At 45.3% G+C, this 13,247-nt stretch overlaps 2 protein-coding genes across 2 annotated transcripts; both read right to left on the bottom strand.

Annotated features, from left to right (window-relative positions):
- Positions 1–317: 317 nt before the first annotated feature.
- LOC106927732 (P2Y purinoceptor 3) lies at positions 318–4,891 on the bottom strand. Its single transcript, XM_015003487.2, has 2 exons — positions 4,038–4,891; positions 318–1,890 (listed from the first exon to the last, which is right to left on the bottom strand). Exons 1-2 carry the CDS (start codon positions 4,484–4,486, stop codon positions 993–995), a joined length of 1,347 nt encoding a protein of 448 aa, XP_014858973.2. The 5' UTR covers positions 4,487–4,891; the 3' UTR covers positions 318–992.
- A 2,222-nt stretch (positions 4,892–7,113) lies between these two features.
- LOC106927735 (schwannomin-interacting protein 1) lies at positions 7,114–9,849 on the bottom strand. The gene is made up of 7 exons (XM_015003491.2): positions 9,611–9,849; positions 9,215–9,374; positions 8,869–8,954; positions 8,604–8,685; positions 8,373–8,486; positions 8,130–8,247; positions 7,114–7,631 (listed from the first exon to the last, which is right to left on the bottom strand). Exons 2-7 carry the CDS (start codon positions 9,368–9,370, stop codon positions 7,537–7,539), a joined length of 651 nt encoding a protein of 216 aa, XP_014858977.2. The 5' UTR covers positions 9,371–9,374; positions 9,611–9,849; the 3' UTR covers positions 7,114–7,536.
- Between the last annotated feature and the right edge of the window lie 3,398 nt (positions 9,850–13,247).

The raw sequence follows: 13,247 nt of genomic DNA, 5'->3' as shown, positions 1-13,247 counted from the left end.
CTTCAGATTGCAACTTTTAACTCACAATAAATTAACATAAATTCATTATTAATTCATGTTCTTTTATTAATATTGAATGATTAATGGCAGATTTATAATAAATGAGTAAACTAATAACAGGTAAACTCTTCGTGCCAGGATCTACACAGAAAATCTGGAGAACGGTCATGATTGGCTGATTGTTGCCATGTGGTTCATGTTTCAATTAAAACACATCTAAAATTCTTAAAGGAGGTTCAATCTAAACAGAGATGACCCGATTATTGATCTGTGTGAGAAAACAGATCTTCTTGGTATCACGAAGGATGGACAAAAGCTGGAGTCACAAACACTTTAATTCTGACACAAAAACATCAAAACATCCAAACTAATGAGGTCCGAAAGGAGAAACCACCTGAGATTAAAACAACAGGGACACCAGAACCACAGCCGGTCCGACTTGGAGTGGCTCACTCACAGCTTCTGAGGGAAGGTTGGGTTAAAATGTTTGTAATCCACCTTTAATCCCAGTCTCCCAATCCTAATCTCACATTGGTGAAGATAAACGTGGAGGTTGACGGGTCTATCAGATGCAGCATCTTCTAGAATCTAGAACAATGAAAGTCCAATCCATGATCCCACCAGCTTCCTGCCAGGAGCAATGCTTCATGGGACATGTTCAGGTTACTTATGATCAATGGAAGCTGTTAAACATAACAACTGAGGAAACATGTAATTTCTGTAGAGCAGGAGGACCCAGGAAACCATCTCCGGATCTGTCTCTGTTTCATCACACCAGAACCAAAGAACTGGGTCGCCATCAGGACTCTGCACCAGACGACTGAAACTTGGTCTGTTGATAAAGTTGTATCAGATCAACACTCAGGAGTCACTGAGGAGGTTCAGGGCAACATGTCAACGGGTTGTTACTCAATCCGTTGTTGCTCAACCCGTTGACATGAAGATAAGCACGGATCATCTTTGAAGATGATCCCGGATCATCTTCAAAAGTCCTAGAAGATGATCCGTGAAGACTTGGATTCATTCTCCATCTGCAGCTCCCTTGCTACCTTCTCGGCCGCCTCCTGGTCGTCCTCTCCGCCTCCTTCCTTCCTCAGTATTGTTAATGGCCACCAGAGGGAGCCATTTCTTCTGTCCTGGTGCACTGTGCGTTCCGCTGGCCAGCAGCAGGGGGCACCCTTATCTCCCGTCAGGAAGTAGAGCAGTGCGTTGAGCCAGGCGTTGCAGGAGGCCAGAGGCCTGGTGACCTTGTAGCAGATGGAGACGGCCTTCATGGCGTTGCAGCCGCCGAGCTGCCCCCGCCGCAGGAGCAGGAACAACGTCCGGGTCACATGGAAGGGCAGGAAGCAGAGCGCAAACAGCAGCGTGATGGTTACAATGGTTTTAATGGATTTGCGCCGCCTCCGGATGTAGTGGGAGTACTGTGATCCAGAGATGGAGACTGAAGTTCTCTCCCGATCTCGACCTCCTTCAACTGCTCCGTCCCCAACTGCTCCATCCTCACCGCCCTCTATTGAACTGGGTGGAGACCGTAGGCTCTGAAATATTGTCCGGACCACCTGAGAGTAGCACCAAGCGATGATGACAAAGGGGACGAAGAAGCCCAGCAGGTGAAGGACAATGCCATATGGGACATATTCAGGAAAGTCCTTATCGATAGCGTCGTCCCAACAGTTCACATACTTCTCCTCAGTCCTGTTGTCTCCAAACCTCGTCCCCTCAGGTCCAACAGCTCCAGAACCTCTTCTAGTAACGTCTCCTGTCTGGGCAAACCTGAAAATAGGACAGGTGAGAACGAAGACCACCACCCACACCGAAGCACACGTCGCCTTCACCACCCGCTTGCTCTCCAGAGTGATGGTCCTCATTGGATGGCAGATCCCCAGGTACCTGCAGACACATCAAGAGTTGGTTTACATGACCTCGTTCTAACTCCACCAGGGACTAAATGCTGATGACAGACGAATACTATTTAGTCTGCGCTCAAGTAATCAATGATTTCAGCAATGGACCAATGCAATGTCTGTTTACACCAAACCAAGACAGGACCCCTCAACACTACTTAGGCCCACAATGTGACCCTGTTAAATTCCAATAAGTGGTGTCTGACACAAAAACATCAAAACATCCAAACTAATGAGGTCCGAAAGGACCTTCAGGTCTGCTGAAGGTCTGCAAACATTCAACAGACCTGAATGTCTGTTGACCTTCAGGTGCTCCAATACCTGCCTGTAAAGCCCAACACACACTCCATAACTACACTTTATAATCTGTCCACACCACACACTATCAGAAATCATCAAGGTCTTGAATCAACATTCAACATTCATGTCTGTGCAGACATGATGTCTTTATTAATCTCTCGCTCTATCCTCCTTCTCTTCAAATAAAAGACACCAAGATACTGGAACTTCTCAGCTGTTTGCAGAGACTCAACATGGTCTGTAGGGAAAGTAGTGCACCCCTGGTATTTGTGGGAATTAGGGACCATAACTGCCTGTAAACAGCTGAAATCCATGAGTGCTCCAAACCACCTCTAAAAATGCTTGTACTGCCTATTTTAACGGTTTAAACACCAGGTATACCTTAATATGCATTAATCTGAACAACAGAAACTGTCTGGTACTACCGCAGAAGCGCTTGGGCTGCAGCCAGTTGGACCTCAACAATCTGTAATTAGGCAAAGGTCCACAGTATTCCACCTCTTACCAGTTATGGGACCAGATCTAAACATTGTAACCACCATAACTACCAGCAGGACCTCATCATGTGAATAAAAGCAAATGACTCCATAGCTACACCTTATAATATGTCCATGAACCCCATAAACATTACAAGGGATCATGGACAGATTCAGAGGTTCTTCAGAGTCCAACTGTCTCCATTTGGACTCTTCAGAACTTCAGGAAGTATAACTTACAGTTTACTGCAGAGTTTTCTGTTTTCTGTTGTCTAACTTCTTGGTAATGGATGGATGATAATTATTATGGATGGAAACCAAACAAATACTGCAGAACAAATTGAATATGAAATATTTCTAGATTTTCATCAAGATTTCCAGCTTCTTTCATTAAAACTGACTGTCAGGTTCAGCAGTTCTATTGACAGACCCGGGCTCATTGACCCCCTGGTCCGTCCAACGGGGTCACGCACTGTCAGAGTTAACGGTGTGTGACTAAACCGTCATTAAGCTTCCAACGGAGGAAAACACTTTGGAAAATCACAGAGTGGAAGGAAATCCACAGGAAGTCAGTGGCTGACGAGCATCACGCTGTCGACTGAACCGACCCAGAATACCAGAACCCAACAAATAACAAAGGGTTCCTCAAGTCAGAAGATTTGCAAAAAAGAAAAGAAAACACATCCAGAACATTTTCCACGCAGCTTTCTAGAATCCTTCAGAAAATGAGTTCAGGTTGTTCAGCAGTTTTTCTGCCTTAATACTAAACTCAACTGGTTAAATGGGCCAAGGTTCCCCTGGCTTCAAGGCCTCTGATTGGCTCAGAGGTCCATAGACCCTCAGACGTTTCACAGCTACTGTCCACTAGTGACTTACAGTTAGTTCAAAGGTAAAAATAATCAAAAATTAACAATACCAGGAATTTACACAAACTGTCCATGAACATGGGCAGGTGTACCTTCCTGGGAGGAAGGAGGCGGAGCTTGTTAAATCACCTGAATGAATAGGAATAATTCAGAGAGAAACAGAAATACTTCAAAGCATTCAAAGGAACTTTCAATGCTTACAATTAAACCCTGAAAGTTTTCCTAAATTTTGGTTTATCTGAGGCTTTATTGATGGAGCCAGTGGTGCAAAAAGTGGGAACGCTAAATATGCTATGCTTAGGGGCACTGAACTAAAAGGGTGCCATAGTCATGGTGGAAAAATTACGTCTAGTCAACATTTCTGTACTTAACATTTGCTTGTGCTGATGAGTAGCAGAGGCACACAGGGGCTAAAATGTGTCTGCATTCACATCAGAAAACTGTTTTGCCCCTGACTGGAATCCATGGCTTCATGACATAGAGCATCCTACCTGTGCACAGAGATGCAGGTGAGGAAGAAGATGGAGCAGTAGAGGTTGAAGTAGAAGAGGAATCGTACGAGGCGGCACATGAAGTCCCCGAACACCCAGTGGTCCCTCAGCACGTAGCTCGCCACCAGGAAGGGCAGCGACAGGCCGTACATCAGGTCTGTGGTGGCCAGGTTCACCATGTAGATCAGAGAGGTGTTCCAGCGCCGCCCGCCGCCACCATGGGGCCGGCACGACCGCACCAGAACCACCGAGTTCAGCACCAGGCTGAACAGAAAGGTCAGGGAGTAGCAGACGGGCAGGAAGACGTACTTGTAGGATTCATCGATGCTGCAGGAAGACGGAGGCAGGGTGGAGGAGGTGGAGGAGGCATAAGGAGTGGAGGTGTTGAGGCTCACCGCACCCAGGTAGCTGATGTGTGGAGTGGTGGTAGAGACCCGGTCCAGACCCATCACGAACCTCTGAGGGTTAAAGGTCAACCCAATCTGAATCCACTGGCATTGTAGAAGCCAAGTTCCATCTATCTATTTATCTGCCTATCTGTCGGTACCTGTTGGACACAGAAACAGCCTCATTAGTGGTTGCAGCTTGTTGTGCGTCCTGCCGCCGTGTTCTGCTGATGAAGGCTGTGTCCCGCTCCATTAGCTCCTGAATGATTAACGCAGTTTTCCGGAAGCCTCTCCTCCCCGTTCAGCAGGTCGGTTCCAGCTGCTGGAGAGTCTGGGTCAGGGTTACGTCCAGAACCAGTCCAGGGTTACATCCAGAACCAGGTTAAATGCTGACAGACAGAAAGCCCTCCCAGATTTTGGTGCATTTCTCAGACCAGGTTGAAATTTTCTAGACTTTCTGTTCAATCTGCCAATGATTGTATCAACCAGGCAGTTTCTCATTTCTGTGAACAAGTCTCAAATTCCTTTGAGCCGCCATGGAACTGATTCTGTGCTCATGTCATCACGGTGTACTGTACAAGTTCTGCTCACTCATCCTGAACATCATTTAAGCCGAAGACTGAACATCCAAACTGCTTGAACAAGCTGTCATAACAACCATATTTTTATATTTTCCTGAACTGGTGAGTCCGGACTTTCTCCAACCAAAGGTGAAGCTTTAAGTCGACCAATGGTGAGCCCTCAGGTTGCCATGGCTATAGTGTGTGATGACATCACAGCAGTTGGATGATGGATATTTGTTGTGATGTGGATCACAGTTTGATTTCCAGCAGCGGGAACGTCAGGAAAACTCTAATTCCTGCTGAGCTGCATGTTCTCCTGTCTTATGTTCCCATTTCTACTTTAGTTTCTCTTTTCTTTTTCTTTTTTTTTGCAGTTTTCTTTCTTTATCATAATCACACGGTCTGTCATCAAATCACAATAAAAGTGTAAATGTGAATCTTTCCATTGAAACAATTATTATTTTTAAATACTTCAGATTCCTGCAGTCACTGTTACCCTAACAGCATGAGCCAGCAGTTTGAACCCAGCAAACAGGAGCGGCTCATTCTGACAGATATTCACTTAGAGAGATGAATTAAGGAATTAAGGAATTTGAGAGAGCAACTGATTTTTCAGGTGATTCATGCCGTTTTAGGAAATATCAAACCTGTAATTTCAGCAGCTCTGATGCTGATCCTCACAGTTCAGGACAATTCCACCAGGGGGCGCATTATTCTAGACCAGAGTGTCCAAAGAGTGGTCCAGGGGCCAGCTGTGGCCCCTGGAGTGATTTTGTGTGGCCCTGATGAATCAATATGTTGATTCATCAGGCCGATCAACATGTTGGTCTTAAGAGATTTTTTGTATAATTTTCATATGATTTGATTAATATAAAGTTGTCTTTTTGTGTCTGTTTTTCCTTCTGACTGATCCAGCATCTTGCTTTGTTATTTCATGTAGCGCCCAACTGATCAGCTCTTTCAATATTTAACGTTTTAATAATTTATTTCTGCTTGGCGACAAAATAAAGAGCAGCTCACTGAATGTGACGACTAACAACGGTCCCTGAATGCCTCGTGCTCTGTTTGGCTGCTGATTATTATTATTATTACTGATCAAACTTTATGTTTAAATTCAGCTTCAGTTTTTCTCAGCCTCCCTCCTCTTCCTCAGATTTGGGTTTGACCTTCATCACCTTCATCGTGTCTGAATTATTAATGAGCCAGAATGAAACCAAATCCACAGACTGCAGAGGAAGAGGAGGAGAAAGAGGAAGAGGATGAAGAGGTGAAAGAAGAAGGGGAAGAAGAAGACTAGGAGGAGGAGAGAGAGGAAGAGGAAGAGGAAGATGAGGAAGAGTAGATGTAGTTCTGATCATGTTTTATCTTTGAAGCTTCAGGTCACCGTCATCATCATCATCATCCTCAGATTATTCTGTGATGTTCCTGATGAAGATCTTCTGGAACAACTTTAATCTTCATCGCTCAGATCAACACAGACATGATTTATGGTTCTGGTTCTGATCCGTAAATCAGAACCAGAACTTTCCGTTAGAAAGAAGGAAACTCAGCTCACCTTCGCTCCCCTCGCCTCTCTGCTTCTCCCCACCTTCATCACCTCAGCAGCAGCAGCTCCTCCTCTTCCTCAGGCCCCGCCCCCCCGCCAACATCATCATCATAATCTGTGATCCAGTGGCACTGGATGATCCCAGCCTCCCTGAACGCCCCATAGTGATTGTTATCAGAGCAGCAGTTGCAGCAGGAACCGGAACTCGGTTCCGATGGCTGGTTCTGAAACAATGGACCAACAAAGTTCTGCTAGGAGGTCCAGAACCTCCTGAACTGGACCAAGAACCAAACAGAACCAAGATAACGTTAAAATGATCTGATCCATTCAGAACCAGAGGTTCTGTCTGGTTCTGTTTGGTTCTTCTGACCCAGACCAGCATCATTTAACATGTTTCTTCTGAATCCAGAACCGTTCAGACAGTCCATCTGTTTTCCGATCTGAAGTGAACCCGGTCCTGCTGGTTCTTATCGGGTTTCCATTGATCTCGGTTCAGAAACGATCAGAACCAGACAGAACCTGAGACCCTGGTTGGTGTCAGAACCTCCAGATGAAATGCACAGAACCGGGTCAGAATCTCATTTTCCTCCAAATATATTTAATACAGATTTAAACAGTTTGTTATTATTTATTCGTCATATTTAATAAAGTCACAGTGAAACTTTCCTCAGTTTTTCACGTTTGTTCAGATTTCATAAACTCAGAATAAAATATAAACATGAATATAGTTTAATATTAAACTTTAACCTGAATCTGATCAGAAACAAACACTGAGTTAAATAAACTTATTGATTAATTTCTAATCAAACTGATTGATTTCCGGTCTGGGTCGATCAGCGGTTCTCCAGAACCCGCTGAGCAGAACCGGAGGTCCATTATGACCCAGTTCTGGTTCCATCCAGGCCTTCCGGGTGGTTCTGTTGGACCTCGGTCCGTTGGTTTCCCCCGGGACGGAGAGCAGCATCCCGACCCGACAGCAGCTCGGCCCGGTTCTGGTTCTGGAGTCAGGTCAGGTCCTGGACGTCCAGCAGCATGGCATCCTGCTTGGTCCTCAGCTGGTCCCGGACCAGCAGTTGGGCCACCAGCTCTGCGCTCAGCGCTGGAAGGGAAACATTAGAGCTGTTATTTCTGTTTTTCTACTGGTTCATTCAACGCCACATGCCTAGCTCAGAGACAACAGGTGTCGTCATGGTAACCAACGAGAACAACATGGAGCTAAAATATGTTAGCGCTGTCAGTCACTATCTGTCTCTGCTACCTGCAGCTAGCAAAGGCTAGTTAGCATAGCCATGGCTACGGTAAGTTGTTTCTCCACCATCAGTATTTGACAGCTCTAAGCCCCGCCTCCCAGCTCTGATTGGTTGTTTTTGGTTCATTTCAGCAGCTCAGGGAGGAGGAGGATCTGTTCTCTGATTATCTCAAAACAAACATGGAGATGGATCAATAAATCTGTAAGAAAATATATTTTTATCAATTTAACTTCCTGCTGGAACTGAGACGTTATCCTGAGATTTACACCAGATGAGGGAACCGGATCAGAACAGGTCCTGAGCCGGTCCTGACCCAGTTCTCCTCCAGCCCTGTCCGTGGACCTCACCGTGGACCTCCTGCTGCAGCGCCCCCCGCAGGCCGATCAGCTGCGTCTCGCTCAGATCTTGCAGCTCTCTGTGCTCCAGATGTTTCCGCTGGGCGACGCCGCTGCAGCTGGCCTGGCTCTGAGACACACACACACACACACACACACACACACACACACACACACACACACACACACACAAACAAACACAGTGAGCAGCTATGCCTCTGGTTCTGACCCGGTTGGTTCCGGCCCAGTTTTTACCTCCTGCTGCCGCTGCTCAGCCAGCAGATCGTCTCTCAGCGCTCTCAGAGCTGCTGCCACTTCCTGTTTCAACCCGCTGCCATGGCAACCATTGTGTCCTGCTCCCATGGGAACCTGAGGGGCCCGGAAGGTCAGAGGTCAGCAAACTGCAAAGCAAACATATCTTTGGTATTCTGGAGATGTGGCAAAGGTCAAAGGTCAGATTTAATGATGATGATGATGATGATGAACCTTCCTCTCTGCTCCTTCCTCCTCATCATCCTCGCTGTCGCTGTTGTTGATGAAGCAGAGCTGCAGGTTCCTGTGGTTCAGTCTGGAATAGAGGTCAGAGGTCAACAGAGAGGAAGTTCAGCTTTCTGCTGCTTAGATCCATCAAGAGGTCATCGACCTGCAGAGTCACTGAAGACAGAGGATCTGATTGGCTGGTACAGGGAGGGGAAGGGCTAGATAGCGATGGATTCAGGGACAGGTAGAAAAGTTCTGTTATTATTTTTACCGAGACGTAGAGATGGCGACTCGTCCCCTCCTGATGTCTTCCTCCTCGTCCTCCCAGACGTTCTCTGTCCTCAGCCCCGTCCTCCTCTGGAGACACAGAACCAGAACCTTCAGTCCGACCCAAACTCCAGAAACACACTCCTCGGTTCTGATGGATGGTTCTGAAATGATGGACCAGGAAAAGTTCTGCTAGGAGGTCCAGAACCTCCTGAAACCGGACCAACAAGAACCAAACAGAACCGAGAAAACATCACCATGTTCCTGCTCTAACTGCTAGGCATCATGGGAAATGTAGTCCTCAGCTAACAGACCTCTGATGATGATGATGAGGATGTGACCTTCCTCACCTTCTCCGTCCTCTCCTGCTCCTGCTTCTCCAGCTCAGCGATCCGCTGGCTCAGCTCCTCCCAGTGCATGATGGGAAACTCCTGGTGTTCCACTGGGATGTGATTAGGATCCTTCTCCTTCTCCTCCTCCTCTGCTGGCTCTGTTCCTCCCTCCATCCTCCTGGAAACCAACCAATCAGAAGCTCAACCAACAGATTTAATTACATTATTATGAACTAAACTTTTAAAAGTTCTATCTATCTATCTAATCTAATCTAATCTAATCTGGTGTAATCTATCGGGTTGAACCCTCCAGATCCAGCGGGGTGTGTCGCTCCTCTCCCCCGCCTCCGGTCGCCTTTCCTCGGCCGCATGTTGTTTACCAGCAGCGGGGGAAGCTCCGGAGCTCGGACCCACCTCGCAGTCACATCCAGGCGGCTGCGGATCTCCCCGACATGCCGCCGTCCCTCTGCGGGCCCCGCAGCCCCGCGGGGACCCGCTGCGTGTTTTTGCTCCCGCGCCACGCGAAGCGTCGCAGTTTTTGTTTCACGGAAACATTGGAGGAAAGTTTGCTTGAAGAGTTGTGGGAGCGGGCCTGGAGGAAGGCTGGAGCCTCCTCTTCCTCCTCCTCTTCCTCAGGCCTCCGCCCACAGACATCCTGCAGGAGGAGGAAGAGGCGCACAGAGAGACCTGACTTGCAGCTTCAGAGAAAAACACAGGAAATAATCAGTTATTATTCACACTCAGCAGCTGGTGGAGAGTGGCAGCATCATGATGAGGGCTGGGTGGTTCAGCCATGTTAGTGACTGCTGAGCAGCACGGCACTACAGCTGGATTAAACTATTTATTTACGTTTGTTTAACATGACAACGTAATAAAAATTAAGATTAACTTTGATTTTTAGTAACTATTTTTTTTAAATTGGAGCACTTGTTTTATTTTTTTTTTCTGATCTATTTTAAAAAACAAAATTGATCTGTCGACATTTTGACAGATTTTGCATTTTGCATCCCGCTTTGTTTCACCATCTAAATGAATTAACTTAGTTTTACATCAATTGTGTTGTAGCTTCTTTGTCTTATGTTTATTATTTTTTTGTATTGATTATTGTATTTGCATGTATTGACACAATTTATGAAGTTAAATAATTTTAAATCTCTTTGTTTTTAGCGGCACTAATTGATAATCTTTCTAATTGTGGCGCATTTACAGAGATATTACTGATTAAATTAAATTAAGTTAAATTAAATGAAATTCAGCTGGTTGGAGGAAACGGGTCGCAGAACACCTCCAGAACTATTCCAGAACTCAACAGAAAATGAACTGTGAACGCAAAGGCTGATTGGACTGGACCCGGAACCGAGCCCAACAGAACGCAGCAGAACCTGTAGGATCGCTGGGAGGGTTTACTGGATCCGGGTTCTGGTTCCGCCCAGGCGGTGAAGCGTTATGGGAGCCCGTGTCGAGTTTCACATATTCACTGACGGCTCGGCGCAGATGGACGGTGATGCGTTCAGGGACCCGGAAACATTCCTGCTGCAGCAGAATCTCACTGCTAGGCCGAACCTGAACCTGACGGTTCCGGTTCCGAACCTCATGCAGACTCAGCTGCAGCAGCATGTCTGTCACCATCTCACTGTTTCTTGACGTTTGGTTCTGATAAAAATCGCTCCATAACCATCTTCAGGTTTATTATATAAATACACGTTGTCATGGAGATTGTTCTGACCCTGATCCAGCAGATGTTGGGGATAAAACAATAAAGATTTTTTATAATCTTAAACAACCTCTGCCTGATTTATGGAGATTTACGGGAAATTTGATCTGCAGAAGTTATAAAAATTGTTTAGTATAAATATAGCCTGAATAAATTCACTGGAGTCACCGAGTTTCTCTAGATCTTTATTAATCCTTTAGTTTTTTAATTATCCTTTACAGCAGGGCCAGCATCCTGCATGTTTTAGTTCTCTCCCTGGTGGTAGTAATAACCATTTCAGCGTTCTTCTTAGGCCTCTAATGAGCCATCAGTTGATCCAGTTGTGTTAAACCAGGGAGAGAACTACAGTCATGGCCAAAAGTTTTGAAAATGACAAATATATTTTCACATGATCTGCTGCCCTCTGGTTTTCATGTGTGTATGCCAGATGTTTTCATCACATACAGAAATACAATTGCAATCATATTATGAGTAACAAAAGCTTTTATTGACAGAATGAGTTAATGCAGCAAGTCAATATTTGCAGTGAACCCTCTTCTTCAGGACCTCTGTAATTCTCCCTGGCATGCTCTCAATCAACTTCTGGACCAAATCCTGACTGACAGAAGTCCATTCTTGCACAATCAATGTTTGCATTTTGTCAGAATTCCTAGGTTTTTGTTTGTCCACCCATCTCTTGATTGACCACAAGTTTTCAATGGGATTAAGATCTGGGGCGTTTCCAAGCCATGGACCCAAAATCTCTATGTTTTGTTCCCTGAGCCAGTTAGTTATCATCTTTGCTTTATGGCAAGGTGCTCCATCATGCTGGAAAAGGCATTGTTCATCACCAAACTGCTCTTGGACGGTTGGGAGAAGTTGCTCTCGGAGGACATTCTGGTACCATTCTTTATTCATGGCTGTGTTTTTAGGCAAGACTGTGAGAGAGCCGACTCCCTTGGCTGAGAAGCAACCCCACACATCAATGGTTTCAGGATGCTTTACAGTTGGCATGAGACAAGACTGGTGGTAGTGCTCACCTCGTCTTCTCCGAACAAGCTGTTTTCCAGATGTCCCAAACAATCGGAAAGGGGATTCATCAGAGAAAATGACTTTACCCCTGTCCTCAGCAGTTCACTCCCTGCACCTTTTGCAGAATATCAGTCTGTCCCTGATGTTTTTCCTGGAGAGAAATGGCTTCTTTGCTGCCCTCCTTGAGACCAGGCCTTGCTCCAAGAGTCTCTGCCTCACAGTGCGTGCAGATGCACTCACACCTGCCTGCTGCCATTCCTGAGCACTCTGCACTGCTGGTAGCCCAATCCCACAGCTGAAATACTTTTAAGAGACGGTCCTGGCGCTTGCTGGTCTTTATTGGGCACCCTGGAGCCTTTATGGCAACAATGGAACCTCTCTCCTTGAAGTTCTTGATGATGTGATAGATTGTTGACTGAGGTGCAATATTTCTAGCTAAGATACTCTTCCCTGTCAGGCCATTTTTGTGCAGTACAATGATGACTGCACGTGTTTCTTTAGAGATAACCATGGTTAACAGAAGAGAAACAATGATGCCAAGCACCAGCCTCTTTTTAAAGTGTCCAGTGGTGTCATTCTTACTTAATCATGACAGATTGATCTCCAGCCCTGTCCTCATCAACACCCACACCTGTGTTAATGGAGCAATCACTGAAACAATGTTAGCTGGTCCTTTTAAGGCAGGGCCGCAATGAAGTTGAAATTTGTGCATCAAGAAAGGAAATTGTTGATTTAAGTATTAAGATAAGTAAAAGTGAGATAAAAAATATTGTAAAGGAATACATCAAGGGGAAATGGCAAGAACAGTGGGATAAAGGAGAGAAAGTGAGATTTTATTATAGTATCCAAAAAAAAGTGGGGGAAAATAGAAAAGGTAACAGAAGGAAAAGTCAAGAAGATATTATATCAAGAATCAGGTTTGGACATACAGGATTAAATAGTACTCTTAAGTTAATTAATAAACATAATACAGGTTGTTGTAGTTATTGTGGAGAATTAGAAACAGTACAACATATTTTCTTAGAATGCAACAAATACATACGAGAAAGAGAGGTATTACTTAGAGAATTAAGTAGAAATAAAAATAAATTAGATATTAGAGAGATATTTCAGAGATCATCGGGGGACGTAGTGTTTGATAGTATCTTTAATTTTCTTAGAAGGATGGGTATTATGAGGAGGGTATGAGCCTTTGATCCATACTCCAATCTGGAAGGTGGAGGTAATGCACCTTAAAGTTGTTTGCCAACCGCCATAAAACAAAAAAGAAGAAGAAGAAGAAGTTGAAATTTGTTTTGGGGGATAAAGTTCATTTTCTAGGCGAAT

The sequence above is a fragment of the Poecilia mexicana genome, unplaced genomic scaffold (assembly GCF_051168715.1).
Source record: "Poecilia mexicana isolate PSO_F unplaced genomic scaffold, ASM5116871v1 scaffold_14, whole genome shotgun sequence".
Classification (NCBI taxonomy): Eukaryota; Metazoa; Chordata; class Actinopteri; order Cyprinodontiformes; family Poeciliidae; genus Poecilia; species Poecilia mexicana.
Note: the sequence above shows the minus strand (reverse complement) of the source record. Positions and strands in the feature narration are given on the sequence as shown.

What these genes read in the sequence shown, in the direction of transcription:
- LOC106927732 (XM_015003487.2), bottom strand. Translation starts at nt 4,486, where the DNA reads ATGGGTCTGGACCGGGTCTCTACCACCACTCCACACATCAGCTACCTG. An exon ending in ACCTGCATCTCTGTGCACAG is followed by an intron (nt 1,891 to 4,037) that starts GTAGGATGCTCT and finishes ATGTGTCTGCAG; the next exon opens with GTACCTGGGGATCTGCCATC.
- LOC106927735 (XM_015003491.2), bottom strand. Translation starts at nt 9,370, where the DNA reads ATGGAGGGAGGAACAGAGCCAGCAGAGGAGGAGGAGAAGGAGAAGGAT. An exon ending in AGCAGGAGAGGACGGAGAAG is followed by an intron (nt 8,955 to 9,214) that starts GTGAGGAAGGTC and finishes CTGTGTCTCCAG; the next exon opens with AGGAGGACGGGGCTGAGGAC. An exon ending in CTGAGCAGCGGCAGCAGGAG is followed by an intron (nt 8,248 to 8,372) that starts GTAAAAACTGGG and finishes TGTGTGTCTCAG; the next exon opens with AGCCAGGCCAGCTGCAGCGG.